General features: G+C 31.0%; 1 protein-coding gene across 1 annotated transcript; it reads right to left on the reverse strand.

Moving 5' to 3' along the window:
• Window positions 1–1351: 1351 nt before the first annotated feature.
• LOC134690003 (CYFIP-related Rac1 interactor B-like) lies at window positions 1352–22862 on the reverse strand. Its single transcript, XM_063549977.1, has 10 exons — window positions 22720–22862; window positions 20034–20134; window positions 17510–17631; window positions 15663–15768; window positions 14355–14491; window positions 11561–11635; window positions 10581–10780; window positions 9379–9505; window positions 7857–7927; window positions 1352–6998 (listed from the first exon to the last, which is right to left on the reverse strand). Exons 2-10 carry the CDS (start codon window positions 20107–20109, stop codon window positions 6929–6931), a joined length of 984 nt encoding a protein of 327 aa, XP_063406047.1. The 5' UTR covers window positions 20110–20134; window positions 22720–22862; the 3' UTR covers window positions 1352–6928.
• Window positions 22863–22948: the final 86 nt, after the last annotated feature.

Raw genomic sequence — 22948 nt, forward strand, 5'->3', positions numbered from 1 at the left:
TAAATGTAAAATCATTTGGTTTATAGATAGCTGAGAAAACTTCATTTGACACACTGAAAAATTCCCAGTATCAGCAAACAGGAGCAGATTGTGTCACAGATCCCAACAAGAATGTGTCCATAGTACATCGATGCCCCACTTGCACTATCATTTTTCATGTTCATTGGACTGTGAAATTGGGGTCATACTTTAATTTGGTATTAAAAAAAAAGAAAGATAATATCATAGGGAACATGTGTACTAAGTTTTAAATTGATGCGACTTCAACTTCATGAAAAACTACCTTGACCAAAAACTTCAACCAAAACTTAAACCTGAACTTTGCACTATCATTTTCTATGTTCAGTTGACATTGAAATCAGGGTCAAAACTTTAATTTGGCATTAAAATTTGAAAGATCATATCATGGGAACATGTGTACTAAGTTTCAAGTTGATTGGACTTCAACTTCATCAAAACCACCTTGACCAAAACCTTTAACCTGAGAAACATTTGATGGATGAACAGACGAAAGAACAGATATGCTGTAAAGCCCGATCCTAGTGTATTTATACATCCTGCACAACCAAAATGACAGACATTGTACCAAATGTTCCTATTTCTAGATCAATAAATAAAGAAGCTTGCAATATTAATGTCACCATACTAACCTTTTATAAATCTGTTTCCTTTGTCTCTGTACCAAAGCTTGACCATTGCAGTTTCTCTGATGAACCATTTCTGTAATTTGTTGTCAACATTCTATTGACAATCTATTTCCCCAAAGCCTTACTTCAGTATAGCCCAATTAAGTAAGCATATGAAATAGGCACTGGGTTTGTTTATATTGAAGAAGAAAACAATTCAAAAGTTCCAATAATTGTTTACATCTCAGTTTTTCTTCTCGGGTGGATAGTATTCTCATTGGCAATTATACAACATATTTTTATTGCTATTTTTATGTAAGTTTGATTCCTATTGGGGAGCACTAATGTTTCTTAAATTTCAGGTAAACTAGTTAATTTAAGTTGTGAAAGAGCACCTAACCCAAAACAGGCTTCAACAGACTGGACAAATTGCCTGAGGTAAATTTTGCCTGAGAGAGTTGCAACCTTTGTTATAGTTATGGTCATGTAAACCTTGTCTGACGGACATGTATACCATGCTATGAATTTATATACCAAATATTCAAATGCGAAAAAAATCCTGAAAAACAACTGTAGTTTTTTATAAAGCAGTCACTGAACCATGAAGATGAAGTCAAAGACAACCAACAAACAAAGTCACATTTTATATGCACTCAGAAACAATAAATATGAATGCAATCAGAACAGAATGTTCATCTTGTTAAAAATAATAATAGAACACATAATACAGTCCAATGGCTTTAATGTCATAATTTACAGTAGATGAAAAGCCAGCTACACATTATATTTGTAACACAACAAAAATTCATCAGATGTAGATCTAATAGTAAATCAATTCTTCTTTTTGCATCCAACTTTTGTAAAAATTGGTAAAAATATAGACAAACAAAGCAGTAATCTGTTCTATCAAACATACAGGAGGGGTAGTATTGTCAATCAATGTGCTTTTGTTAGATCAGAGATAGATATTGTAGGAGGATATTTCAAAAATTAATTTGAACTTGATAAATATTATTTGGTAATTTCTGCTATGGTCCCATCCTTTGTGTAGTCTATTAATAACTTTATAAGTATTTATTTTTTTATGCTTTCTGTTGTGGTCCCATCTGATATATGGTCTATTATTAATATTAATAGAAAATATTTTTGTAAGTTCTATTTGGCCCCATGAGTTGTAAAATCTTTAACTGAACCCTAAAATTTCAACACCTGTTGTATCAGTTATACAGATAATCTCTTGGAAAATCTCTTCATTCTGCTATGCTGATCAATTTCAAATCATAAACTAAAACTAGCAAAATGGATTTGTGTTATTTGAAAACTTGCACAGCTTGAACAAGATCTACTGCACTTAAAAAAATAAATGTAAGTTACATTTGACATTGATCAGAGCTGCAGTTGGATTTAAGGGTCAAAGGGACATAACAAGTTTTCATATTGAATAATTATGCAATGATTTTAAATCCATAATGAAGATTCAGCAATAGAATTTTTATATATTTAATACAAAGGTTTTGCATAGAAAGACGAGAACTGATTTACTTGAGTGTTCAATACTGACATATTTTTTTTCATAACAGAAAAACAAGACATTTAATGATATATTAATGATATAATTGCTATGTTAAAATTATTTTCTTAACTATATACCATTCAAACACTGTATTTGTATCTAAAACATATGTTTTTGTACATTTTAAATATTAATTTTGAAATATTTTTACATTTTTAATATTACTTTTGAAATATTTTGGAATACATGTATTAGCATACTGTGTTAAAAATTATTTTCAACAACTACATACCATTTGAACACTATCTGTTTTTAAAAATCTGTTTTTCTATTTTTTAATATTACTTTGAAATATAAGTACATATAGGATCTACACCCAGCAGCAAACAAATACTTAAATTTAACAACTGCAAATGTAAGAGTTTCTCTCTTGCAAATTTGTCCTATAAATGTAATAGAAAAACTAGTAGTTTCTTTTCAATAAAAAAGCCCTTGCATGCAACATGACACGGCTCTATATTTTTTTCAAAAGAACACATGATTGATCTATAACAACACTATTTTCAGTGCAATATCTACATGATCATAATCCCGTAAAAAAAGTAGGCCATTCAAAATCAAAAACCATTATGCATTTATAAACCAAAATCGACTCAATATATAAGGACAAAACAAATTAATTATGACAACTGTTGGATTTTTAAAAATTTGAAATATGAACCTCACTACTCTATTAAGTTTCATTTTACAAGAAAATTTGGAATACTATAATTCCAATAAAGAGTTAAAACATTTATCCACATCAACAAATCATGTATCTGCTACATTTAAGAATTTACCAATAAAACTCTTGTCATTATTCCAGTCAGTAATATTTGGCACATTATACCGGTAATACCATATTAAAACATATGTTCTATGACGGATGGCTGTGTTTGGTAATGTGAAATATTTCCTTTTACAGAATAAACTGACCGGGCATCAGATTGTAAACAAATGAATCACTCTATGTCTTATGCTTATGTCTACAAAGCTCACTTCTATGATATATCTTGTAGCATACAAAATGACTGCCAGCAAAAAACAAAGATATGTCAGTTGCAAAAAATAATTTCAGGCCGTTTGGCATTATCAAAACTAATACTCCTCTCGAACAGCAAAACTTCTCTTTAAGTTGTCAACTTTAAGAAAAGCAATAGAACTCTTATTTCCTGAGGTTTTTAGTGTTTTTAAAGAAATTTCAAAGTAGGAATATGATACATGTTTGTACTTACATAAAGTAATAAATAAAAAGGTAATGTTACAAATGGATTTTTATTACAAAATATATTAAATTTGATTGGAATGGTTTAAATATGTTTTTGGATATTGGAATGTCAATAATTTATGTACACATATGGTTATAGTGGTTATAAGTTACACTAATTTATAAAATTATATTACCATCTCTTACATTCTTAGTAGACATCTATCAATACTGGTTAAAACAATGTGTGGCATTTAAAATAACACATTACTGAAATTAATCATAAGAAACTGGCATTCATATAACTGAAATGAATTATACGAAACTTGCATTACTTGTTACCAAGTAGTATCTGTTCCCTTGCTTTTAACATGTTATGACCAAATTATCCAAGGGATCTTATAGGTGTCTAGTCAAAAGGTATACATTTTGATAAATATATAAAATCAATCTAATTCATTGTGAAGGTTCAGCTGACCACCAAAATATTTATTCCCATACATCAATGGATACAAACAGTAATTGATATTTCGTGTGTACAGGTTTAATTGACTAAAAACAGTTGTTTGAAAAAAGAATACAAAATGTTATAACATGCTTATACTCTCACAGACGAAAAAGAAAATTGAGTCTTTGATAGGGAAAATATTTTAGTCAAAAAGATTCTTTAAAACCCAAATTGGTAAAGTGCAAGGAGCAAAATATTAGACAAGTTTACAATATGACCTAATTTAAAAACCATTGTAATGACATTACATTTGTGGATATACCCTTAATTTGAATATTATCACAATACACTTTAATATGATGTGACTGTGAGTTTGTTTAGTTTATTATTCCATATACAAAATATAAAATGTTTAAAAGACTATAAAATAAAATTATACAGAAAGTAGTGAAAAATTGTGTGTGGCACATATGTTCCTACCCTATCATATCAAATGTATTATATTTACTCTGATAAAGATTTTCTCTGATTATGATCCCTCAGAAATATGAACACAACTAAAAAATAAATTTATTAAAACTATACATTAGGCAGTGTAGAATGGCATTAACCTGCTTTTTATACAGAACTCTGTTTATAAAAGGATATGTTCTAACAAATTTGAAAAAATATTGATATCAGAACAAAGTGTTTCAAATGTTTCATTTGGAAGACAACTTTCTGAATGCTAGCAATGGTTTGGGCTTGCAACATCACATGCCATAATCTTCTTGGATCCTAGAGGGAAGACCTGTTAATTTTGTATATTATGCATTATTTTTGTTTTCTTTTTCTTTTTTGGAAAATATATGCTTGCAGTAAACTTCAGTGCTCTCCAAAGATATTTATGAAAACACTATGATTAAATATTATCTTAACATAAATGGCCCTTAATTACTTAAAATCTCAACTCTACTATGAAACTTGAAGGTTATAAATGCATCTTTTGTCATAATATTTATCATACATAACATTTCAATGTCTTGATTACAAAGCACATACTAAAACACTAAGATATTTCTAAATTGGTTGCTGATATTTGGGAAAATATAGCAACATAGTCAACAATGATTCATTGTGATACAAAAAGGGCTTTAGGACAACACACAAAAAAGATAGTTTTAAGTCATATACATATCAAATTAGATTGTATACCAACAAAAAGCTTCAAAAGTTGTTTTATTTAAAAAATTAAAAAATTATTAAACTTAGTTGGTTAGAAAAGTGTGAAGAAATTAAAGAATTTGAATCTTATATTTCTTTCATAAACATTTTAAAATTGGTCCAGCAGAAAAATGTCCCTAGAGGTGAGTAAACATTTTTACAAAAGTCAAATGTTTAAAAATTCCATTTCAAGTATACAAAAAAGTAAACAAAGCAAAATGAAGTACAATTCCACACATCCAAATGATGAATTTTCAGCACAATAACAACATATATCATCATGAAGCAGCAGATTCACACACAAACAGATCTCTCATAGCATGAGCAACTATTAGTTAAAACCCTGATTAATAACGTGCATCTAATATGTCTAGAAAAATCAAATATGTTATATTCATGAGTGCACTGAAGTTGTTTTATAAATCATCTTAGTATAATGAAAGTATTGTTTTTCTTCTATACCAATCATTTAAAATAAGCTTGTAATTTTATTTTGTTATCTTTTCTTTTGCCATTGGTTGACTGTGTATTGATGTGTTATTTGACTATCTATCTAAAATATTTCAGTCTATAAATAAATGATTCCATATTCTATCTCTAGACACAAAAACAGATGAGTTTACAACATCTATGGCACAAATAATTGCAGTTATCTGGTTGGTTAAGAAATAAGTGGTCCTTGAGCAAAACAAAATCCACAACATATATTCCAGTGATTGTTATAAGCTGTCTGCTCTCTCCAGATTTTACCATACAATATCAATCATGTTTATTTCTCAGAATGGTTTGAGAGTGAAATATTATTAAGATTCATGTCAAGTACCAAAGATTGCTATAGCAAATTATGTCAGTCGTTTAAAAAAAATAAAAAAAATGAGATCTAGGTATGCCAATGAGACAGCAACTCATAGACACACAAAAAAGTTGTCTGGCCATTTAATTAGATTTATCATTTTAGTTTTATTGTATCATCAGTGAATATAGTAAATATCATACAATTCACCAATTACTTTCAAAAGATTTTAATCTGTCTCTGGTAAAAAAATCTCAGATAAATCATCAAATTAGTGTATGTTCGAAAAACTACATTTGCATGTGAAAAACATATCAAAATGTATTTTGTTTCTTCAAATATTTGGTATTTTACTAAATATATAAAAAGATTTACCGTGTAGACAGAGATCATCCACAGCGGCTATGCAAAACTGCCTTTAAAATAAAACTGCAGCTTTTTTCACATACTATTGCATGTTTTAATATGTATTGTATGTTTCTTTGTACTTATGTTTTATTGTTTTTTAAAGAATAAACAATTTATCTGTCACTTATACAAAATTGGATAAACTTATAGCCAAATAATTAAAAACTTTGAAAAACAGACAGATCATAAAGGTAGAATAATGGCATACTGACCAAATAGGTTTTTCATTGTGTAAACAACCCTTGATGTGCTTTAAATCTTATCAATATTATTGAGGGCAACTATTATATAAAAGCTGGTCAAAGAAAATGAAGAAAAGAAAAAAAAAGTCCATTAAAGTATGATTATTCTCAAATCAGTGTAATAAACGCAACACCGGTTTTACAGTTTTAAGAACAAACTTAACATATTGCTACTAACAGTTATTTTTTTCCATCTCCAATGAGCAAAACAGCTTTAAACATAAACAATTCATAATAATAAAAATTACTACTCTGAAATATTACAGAAAAAGATAAAGCATTTGAAAAAAAGTTTACAAAATAGCTCATACAAAATATGAAAATCTTAACAAATATGCATATAATTTCTATAAAAAGGTATAACAAACAACAAAACATTACATCACATCACATTGTTTTTCTATCGTTGTAAATCACATGACAATCACATGACATATAGCACTATAAAATTAATTGGTGGCTAACATGGACTTGATTGTTTTTGGTGTAGATTCATCATTTAAATGTAAAGTTGTATACCTGAAAGAGACAAGTAAAATAGTTTTAAAAGTAAATCACTTCCATTGCCACAGTTATCAAATTTTTCACAAATGTTAGATTCTTATCATTTTTTTGGCAAGATTGCATGTGAAATAAGTCATAAAAGTTCTACACAATTTTAACTTTGTTCACTAGCAGTGACAACAATCACTTAACTGCATGGTGTGAACAGAAAGTATGACTTTACACATATATTGAGGAAGATAAAATAACATATTTGAGCAAAGTTTTTGAGCATCTTTTGAACTCTGAGGTAGTTAGAGCAGTTTTTGCTTCATGTAAACAATTGCTATCCTCCTATCTTATGTACTGAATAGTCAGTTATGATCATAGTATTAACCAATAAAGAATCCCACAGCCTAACTCTCAACTTTGAGATGTGATGGTAATGGTTAATATAAACTAAAAATAAATATTTTTATATATATACATTTGTATTTTTTAAATACATATCTTTACAGTGTGGAAAGGTATTTTTTCAAATCAAAGTGTTTTATTAGAAACAAATTGAGAAAAGTTGATATATTTTGTAATTGAGCATTCATTTTATTTGACATATCTCACAGGATAGACATAAATCAAATACATAAAGATTTGGTGTGAATAATGAAAATTTTCTATATAAGTAAAGGCTTATATAGCCTTGGATTCTGATCCAACCATAGGGCCAGGCAACCATAGAGGCCCTGTAAAAAACTGTGACTGTCTTTAATTGCTGATAAGTGTGCATAATATTTTACAGTAAAAAAAGTTAATAGAATCATAAACAGGGGAGATGCACATATTGTGCATTCAAAATATATTTTAACCATTGTTTATTAAATAAATGTATCATACCTTAAAGCATTTAATAAACCTTCCACTCGTCTTTGTTCTTGGTCCTTCAGAACTTTTATGGAACCTTTTATCTATTAAAAATACAATTCATGATAAGTTAAAGAAGAGGCTGTCACAACGACAGCAAACCGGATTTATTAACATTTATTTGTGTCCTGGCAATATCACAAGAACCATTACTGATGAATGGTGAAAGTGAAAATCGTCAATATCAAATTTGACCTCCATTTTGTAGTCTGAAAAGCTTAGGTTGAATGGTTCAATAAGCTTCAAGTTCAAGTGGTTCAAGTAAATGCAACAAAGTGAAAATCGTCATTATTGAACTTGACCTCCATTTTGTCATCAGTAACAATACCTATATGAAAATTTGAGAAGCTTTAATGCATGGACAACATTTGATTGCCGCCCGGCCGCCAGCCGTACATCCCCAAATCAATAACTGGCATTTTTGTCACAAAAATCCGGTTAAAAATGTAATATAACTGATCGTTGCTCAAAGATAAAAATATATAAGCCATTTAGGTAAAATTTCCTGGTAAACCGGGATTTACCTATCAGAATTTGACGCTAAGTCCCAGTTTACCGCAGATCAGCATACTTCATTTATATGTCCTACTGAAAACATTGCAAATTGAAGTTATCTTTCTTTGTTTTTAGCCTTTATGAACGTGCAAACATGGCACTTCTGTTAGTTGAAAATCAGGTCAAATTCAACTGAAATTTACACATTGTTTTGGAATTTGAAATAAGGGAACATTTTCTTTGAAAGTATTTATAAAGCCAGACTAGTAAACTATTTTGACATAAAATGCTGTTTTATGTTCAGAACCACTGGAAACTGACTAGTTTAGATTGTCAGAGGAATTTATAAAACCTCATAAAAATGTTCATACTTTTGGGTTAGAAATTTATGATAAGTTCTTAAATAATGTGGATTGTATTTCAATGCCAAAAAAATAGTAGATTTCATTTTTATCTGACAAAAAAAATAAAATAAACATAGACAAAACAATGTCCATGGTGTAAGCAAGTAAAATAAGGCATAAATAATAACAGATAAGTTTTTAATGATATTCAATATGAAGTTCTCCCACTTGTGTCACAATGTCTCAGGGTAATTTCTGTCAGGGCAGCTTATCAGTGAAAGGGTTAATTTCTGATTAGTAATAGTTTTCTATATTGAGAAGAAATAAATGGGACACAGATGATGTCAACCAAAACCAAATTTGTGATTTACATATGCACAGCTGGACAAGGGTAACATATAATGCTCCTGCAACGAAGGGGGCATAAAAAAATCAAACATATCCTCAGGTTTTTCAGTTTTTGTTTTATGTATGTTATTTTTTTTAAATAAACCAGTTTTCAATGAAAAAGCAATTCAACAAAAACAAAAAAAAGTAGAATTTCTGTAATATATGGTAAGCCCTTAATCACTGGAAAGAGTCCCAGAAAGATGTGTGGTCAGCAAGATGTATTCCACATTACATTTATTTTATGGACACTGTTTAGTAGAACTTACATCTATTGATGAACCCTTAGCAAAAGCACCAACAGGATGAACATAGTCATAAAGTATGATCACTCCAACCATTACACGTAAACAGAATAATTTGGTCTCTACACTTTGGAAGCGTGATGTAAATTCCCTATAAAAAAGTAATAGGTATTATTATTAAGTATAATTTGGACTAATGAGTTTGTTGAAATTATAAAGCCAATTTAACATGACTGTTTTCAACGATGAATAATGTAAGATTTTTTTCATCTTGGAATTACAACTTTCTTGGTTTTCATTTGTTTCAATGAATCAAGAACATATATAATTTGGCTGTTGTCTGCTCTATGGTCGGGTTGTTGTCTCTGACACATTCTCCATTTCCATTCTCAATTTTATAATCATACAGTTGTTGTCAAACATCCTTCCATTACTTTTCTCAAGACTTTTTTTTTACATCTATACACTCAATTCGCTGGATGTGCACAGATGGATATTTAATCTTGGAAAACCGTTATTTTTAATTGTCAGATGTAAATTGCTTTAAATTAGCTTTAAGTAACTGTGCTCTTGGATCCATACTTTTTTTTCCCTTTTTGATACTTTTTCTTGTGTTCTGTGAACCAATAATGAGTTCAGCCTTTTCCAACTGACATTAACAGTTTGTTCTTATGTTTGGCTGTTACACCAATGACCCAGGTTGGATATTTTTTTAGGATTGCACCCATATAACATGTTTAAACCTACCATATTCTTAATGTACCTGATGTAAGTTAGGAGCCTGGGATTCAATGATTGTAATTGGTTGATGTCTGCCATTTTTGTTTTTTGTTTATCATTTCAGCAAAGATCATCTGATAAGGTCATTGTTTTTATAGTTTGAATTGTTCAACCTTTTTATCATGCCAGTGCTTTTTATAGCTTACTTAACAAGTTTTTTTTTATCATTATTGAAGATAATGGTTACCTTAAGTTGCTTGCATACACATTCTTTTGTCTTCAGTGAATAGATGTCTCATTGGAAACCATACCACTTCTCCTTATGTGACATTTATCTGCCTTGGTACTTTTGAAAGTTCCAATAATGACTTCACATGTAGATATAAGAAGATGTGGTATGAGTGCCAATGAGAAAACTTTCCATCCAAGTCACAACTTATCAAAGTAAACAATTATTGGTCAAAGTACAGTCCTTAATATGGAGCTTTATCTGTCAATGTACTTACGGAGATTCAATCATTACTTTACATATATCTGCCATTGTACTCAAACAATCTGTTGTATTTTCTACTGGTAAGTCTTTATGTGTTGATACAAATTTTGTTGTAGCTTCACTTAAAACTTTTAACATAGGTGTAGAATTAGCATAAAACAAAGCTATTCTATTTGCCATTTCATTAGACACTATATTTTCAACTATATGTTCCTGAAAAACATAAAATACAGCTGTAGTATACAAAACAAGAATGTGTCCCAAGTACACAGATGCCCCACTTGCACTATAATTTTCTATATTCAGTGGACCGTGAAATTGGGGTCAGAACTCTAATTTGACATTAAACTAAGAAAGATCATATCATAAGGAACATATATACTAAGTTTCAGGTTGATTGGACTTCAACTTCATCAAAAACTACCTCAACCAAAAACTTTAACCTGAAACTGGACAGACGAACGAATGAACAGACGAACAAATGAACAGACAAACAGACAAATGGACAAACAGACAAACGGACGCACAGACCAGAAAACATAATGTCCCTCTACTATCGTAGGTGGGGCATAAAAACATTGACAATTACTTGATAATCATGCATATCAATTGTTCATTGACATGGAATTGTGAATTGCTGTCTCATTGATGTTGACTTTTAATTTACAGTCATTAAACAAGGATAATTTTACAGCATCTTATTCCTTTCAAAATTCACAATTGATTGAGTATAAAATTTATTAAATACTGCATTTTTTTTTAATCTACAAAGCAAGTATATATATAGTGAGATCCTACTGGTAAAAACCTGTTATATCAAATTCCCCAAACAAAAGTTGTGATTGTTATGAATATTCAAAAAGGAATTATCTTGTGGTAACCACAACTAACTGGTTACATAACCTTATAAATTTAAGATACATGTGTTTTTCAAATATTTTATTTTATCAGGTTAAAAGTATTTCAGTTCATATCAAGGAAATGCATACATACCTCATTTGCCAATTTCATCCTACTTAATGTTCTTCTGTAATAACTAAAATCATTCTGTATGGAGGGGTTGGTCATCTGAAATAGATAATTTTCATATGTATATCTAAATATCTGGCTTCAATTGATATTCATCAAAACTATGGAAATTAAAAAAAATTGCTTCAAACATTTAACAACAGAGGGAAAAAAATAATTATTAACTGCAAGTTTTGATAAATATAATGATTATCTTCGGAATCAAGTATGCTATTCAAAACAGACCTAGAATTAACCAGATGCTCCACAGGGCACAGCTTTATACGACCACAGAGGTTGAACCCTGAATGGTTGGGGCAAGTATGGATGTTCCCGACCATATGAGTATTTGGACGTACATGTACGGTCCGGACAGTATTCGTATACTCGCACGGTCAGACCGTATGAGAATATGCGTACAGTTCAGTACGAGCTGACCATACATGTTATTTGATCATATGGGTTATATTAAAACAATCTTTAAAACAATCTTTATTTTTAGTTTTAAAAATTGTTATTGATAATTTATTACAATTAAATAGATATAATGAACAAACGAACAATTGAAATTAAGTATTTGTTTAATTGCATATCTGAATCCTATTTTGGTACTCTCGCCCAAGGTGACTTAATTCAAGTAACGTAATGTTTATTTACATTTTCATGTATGCAGTTCATCCATGCTCCTTTGCATATGCATTTTTTGCTAAATATTCTAAAAATTGACCCCCCACATTATGTTTACTTCCGAAATCTTTAATTTCAGTGTTCATAATACAGTTAATGTATTACTGATCGACATGCTTAATACAAGAGATTAACATATTTAATTAGCATGAATTAAAAAAGTTAAAATATAAAATGATTGTTTCAATTACAATTGAACTTTTTTATATTAATTTGATAGTTAAGTTATGATGATCTGATATATGCATTTGTATGATCTAATAAACTTGACCAACTTTTTAATATTAGTCAGACCGTACGCGTACGGTCCGACTGTATGAGTATTTTGTAAAGGTACGCATACGGTCCAGATCCTACGCGTATGGTTCAAATACTCATACGGTCTGGAACATGGACACAACATTCAAGCTGGATTCAGCTTTAAATTTAGATTGTGATTAAATAGTTGACACAGAATGAATGTGGTCTTATGAACTTAAAATTATTTTTTTTGCCTTTGAGTAATTCACTATGCTGTTGAATATCAATCCTCTCAAAAAAATGTTTGAAAAAAATTTCTTTTTATTTATCTGAAATGAGAAAAATTGAACCCCCGCCCCCAAATTTTTTTCCACATCCCCCTTTCCCTTATTCCAAAAACTGATCTCAAATTCAAATTTCTAATGGAGTTTGCAACAATAACTACTCATTAAAATACATCATAACATATTAAAATGTAAAAAAAGTGCTTGTTATCACTGAATGGTAAAAATTGTTTTAATTATCAGTTGGTAGTAAAAGTGAATATACAAAGAAGATAACTCTAATTGAAAATTTCTTGCTATTGCGCAATATTGTGCAAATAGATATCTCTTGCTCTAAAAATTAAGTATCTTCATACACAGTTAGATTTGGCATATCAAAGAACCCCAATTATTCAATTTTTGATAAAAACAACGTTTAAATTTGGACCACGATTTGGACCAACTTGAAAACTGGGCCAATAATGAAAATTCTAAGTACATTTTTAGATTCAGAACCCCATGGATTCATTTTTTGTTAAAACTCCCAAAATCAATCCCAACCTTCCTTTCATGGTCATAAACCTTGTGTTTAAATTTCATAGATTTTTATTTACTTATACTAAAGTTATGGTGCGAAAACCAAGAAAAATGCTTAATTGGGCCCCTTTTTGGCCCCTTATTCCTAAACTGTGGGTACCTTAACTCCCAAAATTAACCCCAACCTTTCTTAAATGGGCATAAACCTTGTGTTTAAATTTCATTGATTTCTATTTACTTATACTTAAGTTATTGTGTGAAAACCAAGATGCTTATTTGGGCCCTTTTTGGCCCCTAATTCCTTAACTGTTGGGACCAAAACTCCCAAAATCAATCCCAACCTTCCTTTTGTGGCCATTAACCCTGTGTTAAAATTTCATAGATTTCTATTTACTTATACTAAAGTGCGAAAACCAAATGTCTTCGGACAAGGACGACGACGACCATGCCAACCTGATAGTTTTAACATATTTATTTATAGTGCATTGGGAAATAAGTTTTGCAACTTATATTAATCCCTTTCCTCTTTGCAGGTGGGAGTGTTGCCTAGTAGCGGCATTAGCCTACTCTTTTTTTAAATCTACCAGGGTGTCTTTAACATGCAAGAGATATGGCTCTCTCTTAACACGGGTCACCCATTTATCGTCCCCTTCTGAGAGACTATCCTCGTTTCCACAAGACCATACTTGCAAATGGTGTCAAGGGAGAGCCGAAAATTGAGTTCCTGAAATTTTCATCCCGAACGGGAATCGAACCAGGAACCTTTGCATTAGTAGTCCACTACACCACGGCTCTCTCGTGATACCAATATACAACCAAATTTTCAATTTTTTAGTCGTATCAAATTGATTCTTCAGTAATATATAAACAGATTTTTCATGAATTTGTGATTAAACAATATGTTGAAGTTTATGGTATTAATAGTTGTCTAGCTTGATGTTTCATTCACTTATACTTAACATCCCCTTTTATTTTATTCATGTATCCCTAATCCTTTCTTCTAACTATTGGGATTTCATCATGTTTTTGTCAATACTATTGTGTAGCTTTACCTTCAGATCATCAAAACGAAGTACAAAATCTAAAATATCTGCGAACTGTCTAAACAAAGCTTGCTGCTGCTCTAAATGTTCTCTAGGGGATAAATCATTGGAACACAACACTTGAAGTAATTCTTGTACAATTCCATCTGAAATGAAATTCAGCATTAATATCTTCTTTTCTTTTCCTCTTATTCTCACAATGTTATTACATAAAACAAAAAGAAACTCATTTTGACTAAATGACTACTTTTGGTTTTTGGTTTAATCTTTATTTGTTCAATCCTACAATTATTTTTGTATTATAATGTTTTGTTGACTTGTGTTGGTCTGTTCCTTTAAGGCTCTTGTGTTTGCCTTTTTTTTTTGTCAACTTATGATTTTTGGTTGCCCCATGGTATTCTCCCCTGTTTTACTGTTTGATAATCATGAAATCATTAAGTTGTATATTAGTTGGACATTTCCCTGTAATTGAATAGTGTCAATTAAATTGTTTTGCATGTGCAATTATAATGAATTTCCAGTTCCAAAAAAAATCTTTCCTGGTATTACTTCCTGTTATCCATTCAGAGTGTAGTGATCCTGTAATTTTTTCATAAATTTGATATACCGGTAATCATATCATTTCTCATAATTAGTTTCGCTCATCAAATAACTACAGTTAAAAGGGCTGTCATTGACAGCATAATGTTTAAAAAAAAACATCTTATATACATTTCCAAAATAAAATAATGTCCCCTTCGATATTCAAATACCTCCCCTTTCCAGTTTGAGAATTAAGTTTTTAAATCAAAATTCTTTGAACAATATTTCATTGCATGATGTCTTTTTGTTAAATAGATTTCATGTTATGTATCTTTTCATACTTTATATGGTACATTAGCTTATTTTTTACTATTACAATTGAAAAATATACAATCATAAATACATATGATAACTAGTATGATGACCTATGTAAAGGACAAACTAAATGTTCCCTCATAAACCTTGGTTTATTTACATACAGCTAAGATGTATGAATTGTTATATATAAATGTTCATGTATTTCAAATTTCAAGGTTTGTTATAAATACATGCAACATAAAAATCAATTACAATTCACATGAATACTGAAATCAAGGGGTTTTGAGTATAAAGATGTTGGTAACACAACATGTTTGTCTTTCTCCAAAACATTGTTTGCAAACAATACAAGCGGTGAACTTAAAACTACGAAATTCCACAGAACCTTGAAGTAGATAAACCTTTCATTAATCATACCATAATTTTATAACTTTCCAACTGTTGGACATGTTGGACTTGCAATTACAAACTACTTACCTACTTCATTGGAAAATTCATAATAATTTTTCAATTTTCCAACAAGCGGACATACTGATTGCCAAGCCTTGTCTTGTAAATCATCTGATTTTGGATTAGATATAGCCTACAAGTAAATAAATTCTCAGTACTTTAGAAAATTTTAATAAATGAATATATTCTTATCTTATGGATTTTCGTGCTACTAAGAATGCACTGTGATGTCACAATTCCCTTGAAAAAGCATGCACATTACGAATAGATATGATGTACGAAAACATATGATCTGACCATACATATATGTGTTTAATTATGTATGCAATCTAAATGTATCACAATACATGAAGGTATGAGCCAATAACATAGTCTTTTAAAAGTAGAAAAGTAAATTCACAAATTAACTAACAGCAAAAGTTTATGTTTATTTTTTACTACAATGTTCTAGTTTATCTTACACATTCTCTTGTTCACAAACTAACAGTCTGCATCAAAACATGGTACCCTAACAACTGGCATCAAAGCCAACCAGAATTAACAAAAAAGATGGTAGATCTATTTTAAAACTAGAGGCTCTCAAGAGCCTGAATCGCTCACCTGACTCTACTTGGGTTTTTGAAATCATATAAAAAAAAGATAAAATTTGGCTACAAAGTTACAAAACTTGGTCAGCACCTCATAAGGAACATTCATGCTATGTAGGGTTTCATTCCATTCAGTGGTTCTCTAAAAGAAGACTTTTGTATGCATTTCCCCTAGGGTCCTATGTTAAACTAAACCCCCCGCTGGCGGCCATCTTGGATGATGGATCGGCTACAAAGTAACAACACTTGGTCAGCATCTCATAAGAAACATTATTGCTATGTTTGATTTCATTCCATTCAGTGGTTCCCTAAAAGAAGAAATTTAAATGTATTTCCCATAGGGTCCTATGTTAAACTAAGTCCCCCCACTGGCGGCCATCTTGGATGTTTGATGGATGACAAAGTAACAACACTTGGTCAGCAACTCATTAGGAACATTCATGCTATGTTTTGTTTCATTCCATTCAATGGTTCTCTAAAAGAAGTCATTTGTATGTACTTTCCATAGGGTCCTATGTTAAACTAAGTCCCCTGCTGGCGGCCATCTTTGATGATGGATCGGCTACAAAGTAACAACACTTGGTCAGCACCTCATAAGGAATATCCATGCCATGTTTGGTTTTATTCCATTCATTGGTTCTCTAATAGAAGTCATTTGTTTGCATTTCCCATAGGGTCTTATGTTAAACTAAGTCCCCCGCTGACGGCCATCTTGGATGATGGATCGGCTACAAAGTAACAACACTTGGTGAGCACTTCATAAGGAACATTCATGCCATGTTTGGTTTCATTCCATTCAACGGTTCTCCAAAAGAAGTCATTTGTATGCATTTCCCATAGTGTCCTATGTTAAACTAAGTCCTCCGCTGGCGGCCATCTTGGATGATGGATCGGCTACAAAGTAACAACACTTGGTCAGCGACTCATAAGAAACATTCATGCCATGTTTGGTTTCATTCCATTCAACAGTTCTCTAGAAGAAGTCATTTGTATTCATTTCCCATAGGGTCCTATGTTTAACTAAGTCCCCCGCTGATGGCCATCTTGGATGATGGATCAGCTACAAAGTAACAGCACTTGGTCAGCAACTCATAAGGAACATTCATGCCATGTTTGGTTTCGTTCCATTCAGTGGTTCTCTAGAAGAAGTTCAAAATGTAAAATGTTAACGACGAAGACGGACGCCAAGTGATGAGAAATTTGGCTACAAAGTTACAAAGTTATAAAAAATCGATTTGGATAAAACTTGTCTTGTTATATTTGTTCAACATAAATCTAATTTCTAACCTGTCTAATTGCTTCGGTTGCTCCTGTGTATTGCTGTATATCTTTAAGTATAGTCTGACTTTTTTCAAGAACGATTTTTACTTTATCATAAACTGTTCGTTCAGCCTCTGTGGGTTGTGCATCTAAAAAATAAGTTTAAGGAAAACCATTTCATTAAATTTGTAAAGTCATTTTGAGGAAATTTTCAGGGTAGCAGTCAAATTAAAATATGATTTATTATGTACACAAGTAAGTCACTATTAGGTTAGAGACTATCTCATGCATACTTTTGACTATGTAGTATGTGTAAATTTAGAGATATCATCAACCTCTAATGAAAAATAACTGAAAAATAATAACAAGAGTGCACACACAGAAATGTCTCGCCTTCTTTACTAATCATTGATGTTATGTTGATAGACCTAAATATAAAGCTTTATTACGACTGTCACATAAACTTACCATTAACCAAGAAAACTAAACATTGATCAATGAACTTTGAAAATGAGATGAACTATGCCAGGCAGACATGTACAGCTAACAATGCTTCCATACAACAAAAATAGTTGACCTATTGCTTATAGTTTAAGAAAAATAGACCAAAACACAAAAACTAAACACTGAGAAAGGAACCGTGAAAACCAGGTCCAGGTCAAATAAAACCTGCAGGACCGTCATATAGATCATAAAATATTTCCATACACCAAATATAGTTGACCTATGACATATAGTATTAGATAAAAAAGACAAAAACTCAAAAACTTAACTTTGACCACAGAACCATGAAAATGAGGCCACGGTCAGGTGACATCTACCCGCTAGACATGTACACCTTACAATCATTCCCTACAACAAATATAGTAAACCTATAGCATAAAGTATGAGAAAAACAGACCAAAACACAAAAAACTTAACTATAACCACTGAAATATGACAAGAATGCACATGCTGAAATGTTCCACCTTCTTTACTAATCATTGATATTATGTTGATAGTCCTAAGTATAAAGCTTTATTAAAAACTGTCACATAAACTTAACATAAACCAAGATAACTAAGATAACTAAACAAACACCAATGAACCATGAAAATGAGGTCAAGGTCAGATGAACCATGCCAGGCAGACATGTACAGCTAACAATGCTTCCATACAACAAATATAGTTGACCTATTACTTATAGTTTAAGAAAAAATTTGTAAGGGTTTCGCGGAACCCAGTGTCTCGCCTATGTTAACTGTTGATCGCAGGCTAAAAAAAAAATGAGGCAAAAAATCAATGAAAATATTCCTCTTGATACTATCTTATGATTGTAAGAAGCTTCTGTCCAAGTTTGGTAAAAATCTAGGATATTTAATGAATCTGATAATGTTTTGAAAACTTTAACTGCAGACTGTACATAATCTTAACTGGAAGAAAATCTAAGTCCATTTAAAAGTAAAATACAGAAAAAATGGAGTTATCTTTTTACAAAATTTACTTCTGGATACTATCTTATGATCATAAATAAGCTTCTGTCCCATTTTGGTACAAACCCAGGATAGTTTAAGAAAGTTATTAAAATCTTTAAAACTTTAACCAGAGTGAATGTAATGTTTCACTGCAGAAAAATTAAGTCCATTTAAAAGTAAAATACAGAAAAAATGGAGTTATCTTTTTTGCAAAATTTACTTCTTGATACTATCTTTAATATAATCATAACCAAGCTTCTGTCCAAGTTTGGTACAAACCAAGGATAGTTTAAGAAAGTTATTAAAATTCTAAAAACTTTAACCACAGAGTGAATGTAATTGCCCACGAAGAAAAAAACTAAGTCCATTAATAAGTAAAATATGGAAAAAATGGAATTTTATTTTTACAAAATTTACTTCTGGATACTATTTTATGATCATAAACAAGCTTCTGTCTAAGTTTGTTAGGAATCCAGTATAGTTTAAGAAAGTTATTAAAATTCTAAAAACTTTAACCACAGAGTGAATGTAATGTTTCCCTGCAGAAAAAACTAAGTCCATTTATAAGTAAAACATGAAAAAAATGGAATTTCATTTTTACAAAATTTACTTCTGGATACTATCTCATGATCATAAACAAGCTTCTGTCCAAGTTTGGTAGAAATCCAGTATAGTTTAAGAAAGTTATTAAAATTTCAAAAACTTTAACCACAGAGTGAATATTTGTTGACGCCGCCGACGACAACAGAATGTAGGATCGCTTAGTCTCGCTTTTAGACTAAAGTCGAAGGCTAGACAAAAATAGACCAAAACACAAAAACTTAACACTGAGGAATGAACCGTGAAAATGAGGTCAAGGTCAAATAAAACCTGTGTGACTGGAAAGTGGTCAATTGGTATGTATTAAAAGAATTGTCACAGAAATTTAAGAAATCATGCAAAATAACTATTGTTATTTATATCGTTTGTAGTTAATGTAGTTCAAGCATGCATACAGCACAGTTACCTACATTGTTTACCTTTATTTACTTAAATGTTATTCAGACTCTATTATCATGATTATATAGATATTAAAGCCAATACTTCATTGTACTTACTTTCAAAATCAACAAATACGTCTTTTGCGTCTTTTGAAGTTTCATCTTTCATAAGAATCTTCAGGAGATTCCCCATTCCAAAAAATATCTGATTCTCAAACCTTAAAAACATATACAATGTATAATAACAATGATTTAGTAGCAGTTTCATATCAAAAAGTGTAAGGCAATTCAAAACAAGAATAGTAGTTTTCTGAATGCTGGTGTACTCTTTAACAAGATATCTTGCATGCTTAAATATACAAGTTTCGCCAATTTATTGTATTATAAAGTATAAACACAATATTCTTTTTAAATTGTATGTAAAAATATGTTATTTTTTTTTCTTTGTCCACCACTAGCTGTCAAATTCAGGGTCACCAATTTGAATCAAGTTCACAAAAATATGGATTCAATGAGGTGGAATTATTCACTTGTGAGTGAATAAATTATCATCAATATTTCTTAGCTTAATTTAACAAATTGCACCATTTGATACTAGCTGCTTAAAGCATATTTTTAATTCACTATTTCACTTCATTAATAATTGAAAAAAAAATCATATCATCAGCTATCCAAATATCCATTGCACACAAGCTCTCATATTTGAAAGATTCACAGCGGCCAAAATACGAAACTACACAACTATCTGTGGTGTGCTACCTTATAAGGTATATATATAGGTCTTATCAGTATCAGTAAGTGAAGTCACTTTTCCTGGTTTTCTCTATGGAACTGAAGGAGTGTGTGCCCTGAGCAATGCCTGGAGAGGGGAAAACTAAATACTGAGCAACAAGAACCCCTCCAAAAACCAGGGGTGATCTCAGAAGCTCTGGAAGGGTAAGCAGATCCTGCTCCTCATGTGACATCAAACTTGATATTCATGATGATGCACGGCGATTAGTCTAATCTCAAGTTGTTTTGTTATGAATGATTTACACTGGTAGACCCAGGGTCAATGCGTGAAGACAATGTCATCAAACAATCAGTTCTTACAGCATTGTGAGTGACGCATGAAATTTATAGGAAAGTGTATTATTTGAAAGTAGTCTATGAAAAAACAATGAACAAAGATTAGTATAAAATTGAACATACATAAAAATGTGTACTAGTGAAAATTGTCAAGTTATCATACAACTGTTGCACTTGTGTATTTACACTGTTGATAGACTACCATGCTGATAATCATATGTGTAACGGGAGTGGAGTTTCCACTGGCTTCATTTTCCTGTTGTCTACCCAAGTTCTGGGTTATTGGACAAACTAAGTAAAACACTTAAATAAAACCAAGATGTTTATTTAAAGACATACATTATGGTTGAATACAAGTAACATACAAAAAAAAAAATGTACGGTGGTGGCTATAAGTCTTCTTGTCGTACAAATTGTTATTGTAAAGTTCCATATTTGCAAGCCAAACTATATTATGACTGTCTGCTCATTTCAAATCCTAAGTGTAGACTGCTTCGAACTCGGTGAATGATGTCATACTTATAGTTCCTTGGCACAACAAGCCCGGTCAGGACTGCAAGACATGCAAGAAGCAGGAAGTCCCGACAACAATAATTACATGGCTGGTGTTGGGAGAAAGAGTTATGTTACTATAAGTGATACTATCATTAACCAATTTCCCCAAATAAATAGTAGAATTAACAAGTAAACAAAATGACCACCATTACATATGATTGCCCACAAATATGCATATTTATAGCAAAATGTTCCACCAAAATAATAACTGAACATTGTCCTCTTTCACATGTCACTTGCCTTAGATTGAATTGATGTTAAAGCTACGCACTTGACAAGTTAAAAAACATGCAACATGAAGCAAGGTTTTATTTTTCATTAAAAAAAAAACTACATTGTAAAATTAGTAGCTACAAGAAAACATTGTAAATGCCTATAGTCGCCGTCAGCTAAAATTCGTAGCGGTTATCGGTAAAAATAATCTTAACTATCAACCGCGTTCCCTCGAGATATAGTTTTTCTCATTCCATTCATAAATCGCAAAAAGAAAAACCACTACTGACCTACCTTTTAAGTGATCGCACTGTAATAATCCTGACCTTCACATTTTCCAGAATGTTTTCCATTGTAATTCCGCCATCTTCGTTTCTATGAGGATCATTTGTTTACATGTGAAATTCGTCATTTACGCAGTTTCCTGAAATGTTCTTTTCATTGATGTGATACGGTTTCCCGCGCTTTATGCAAATGTTATGAAATTGAACTCCAGGGGAACACTTCCGGAAAAAACAATGGCGGATTCCACCATTGAAAATAGTGAGAAATAGTCTTGGAAAATGTGAAGGTCAGGATTATCACAGTGCAATCACTTAAAAGGTAGGTCAGTAGTGGTTTTTCTTTTTGCGATTTATGAAGGGAATGTGAAAAACTTTATCTCGAGTGAACGTGGTTGATAGTTTAGATTATTTTAATTGATAACCGCTACGAATTTCAGCTGACGGCGACTATAATATGGAGACTTGCCTGGATCACAGTTTGTGTCAGTATAAAATGAATTCTAACTAACGCATTGTTTGTTGTGTCTTGTGACTCGGTTTTTCTTAAGGACATGAAGGAAGAAGTTATGAAGTGAAAGCAAAAATTCAAGATTTGGTGTTGAAATGACAATTTGATCAAAAAAATTAATGAGCATAAAATGAATGTGTCAGTGAAATCTTTTGCTCCAAGCATATACTTTTACCTTTCGTAACATCTAATATATTGAGAATAACGGTTTATCGATGTGCATTAATAAATTTGTGGTATCCAGTTCCTGGTTCTTCCGCGTTTTGCTTTATTTCCGGGTCAGCCAAGGCCGCTCCAAATATGGACATTGAGTTAAAATAGTTGGTTATTTCCCTTTTACTACTCAATTCATTTGTTGTTTATTTCAAGTTTTCACTTATCTTGTTTTCATTTTAACATGTTTA

The sequence above is a fragment of the Mytilus trossulus genome, chromosome 1 (assembly GCF_036588685.1).
Source record: "Mytilus trossulus isolate FHL-02 chromosome 1, PNRI_Mtr1.1.1.hap1, whole genome shotgun sequence".
In the NCBI taxonomy this organism is placed as follows: Eukaryota; Metazoa; Mollusca; class Bivalvia; order Mytilida; family Mytilidae; genus Mytilus; species Mytilus trossulus.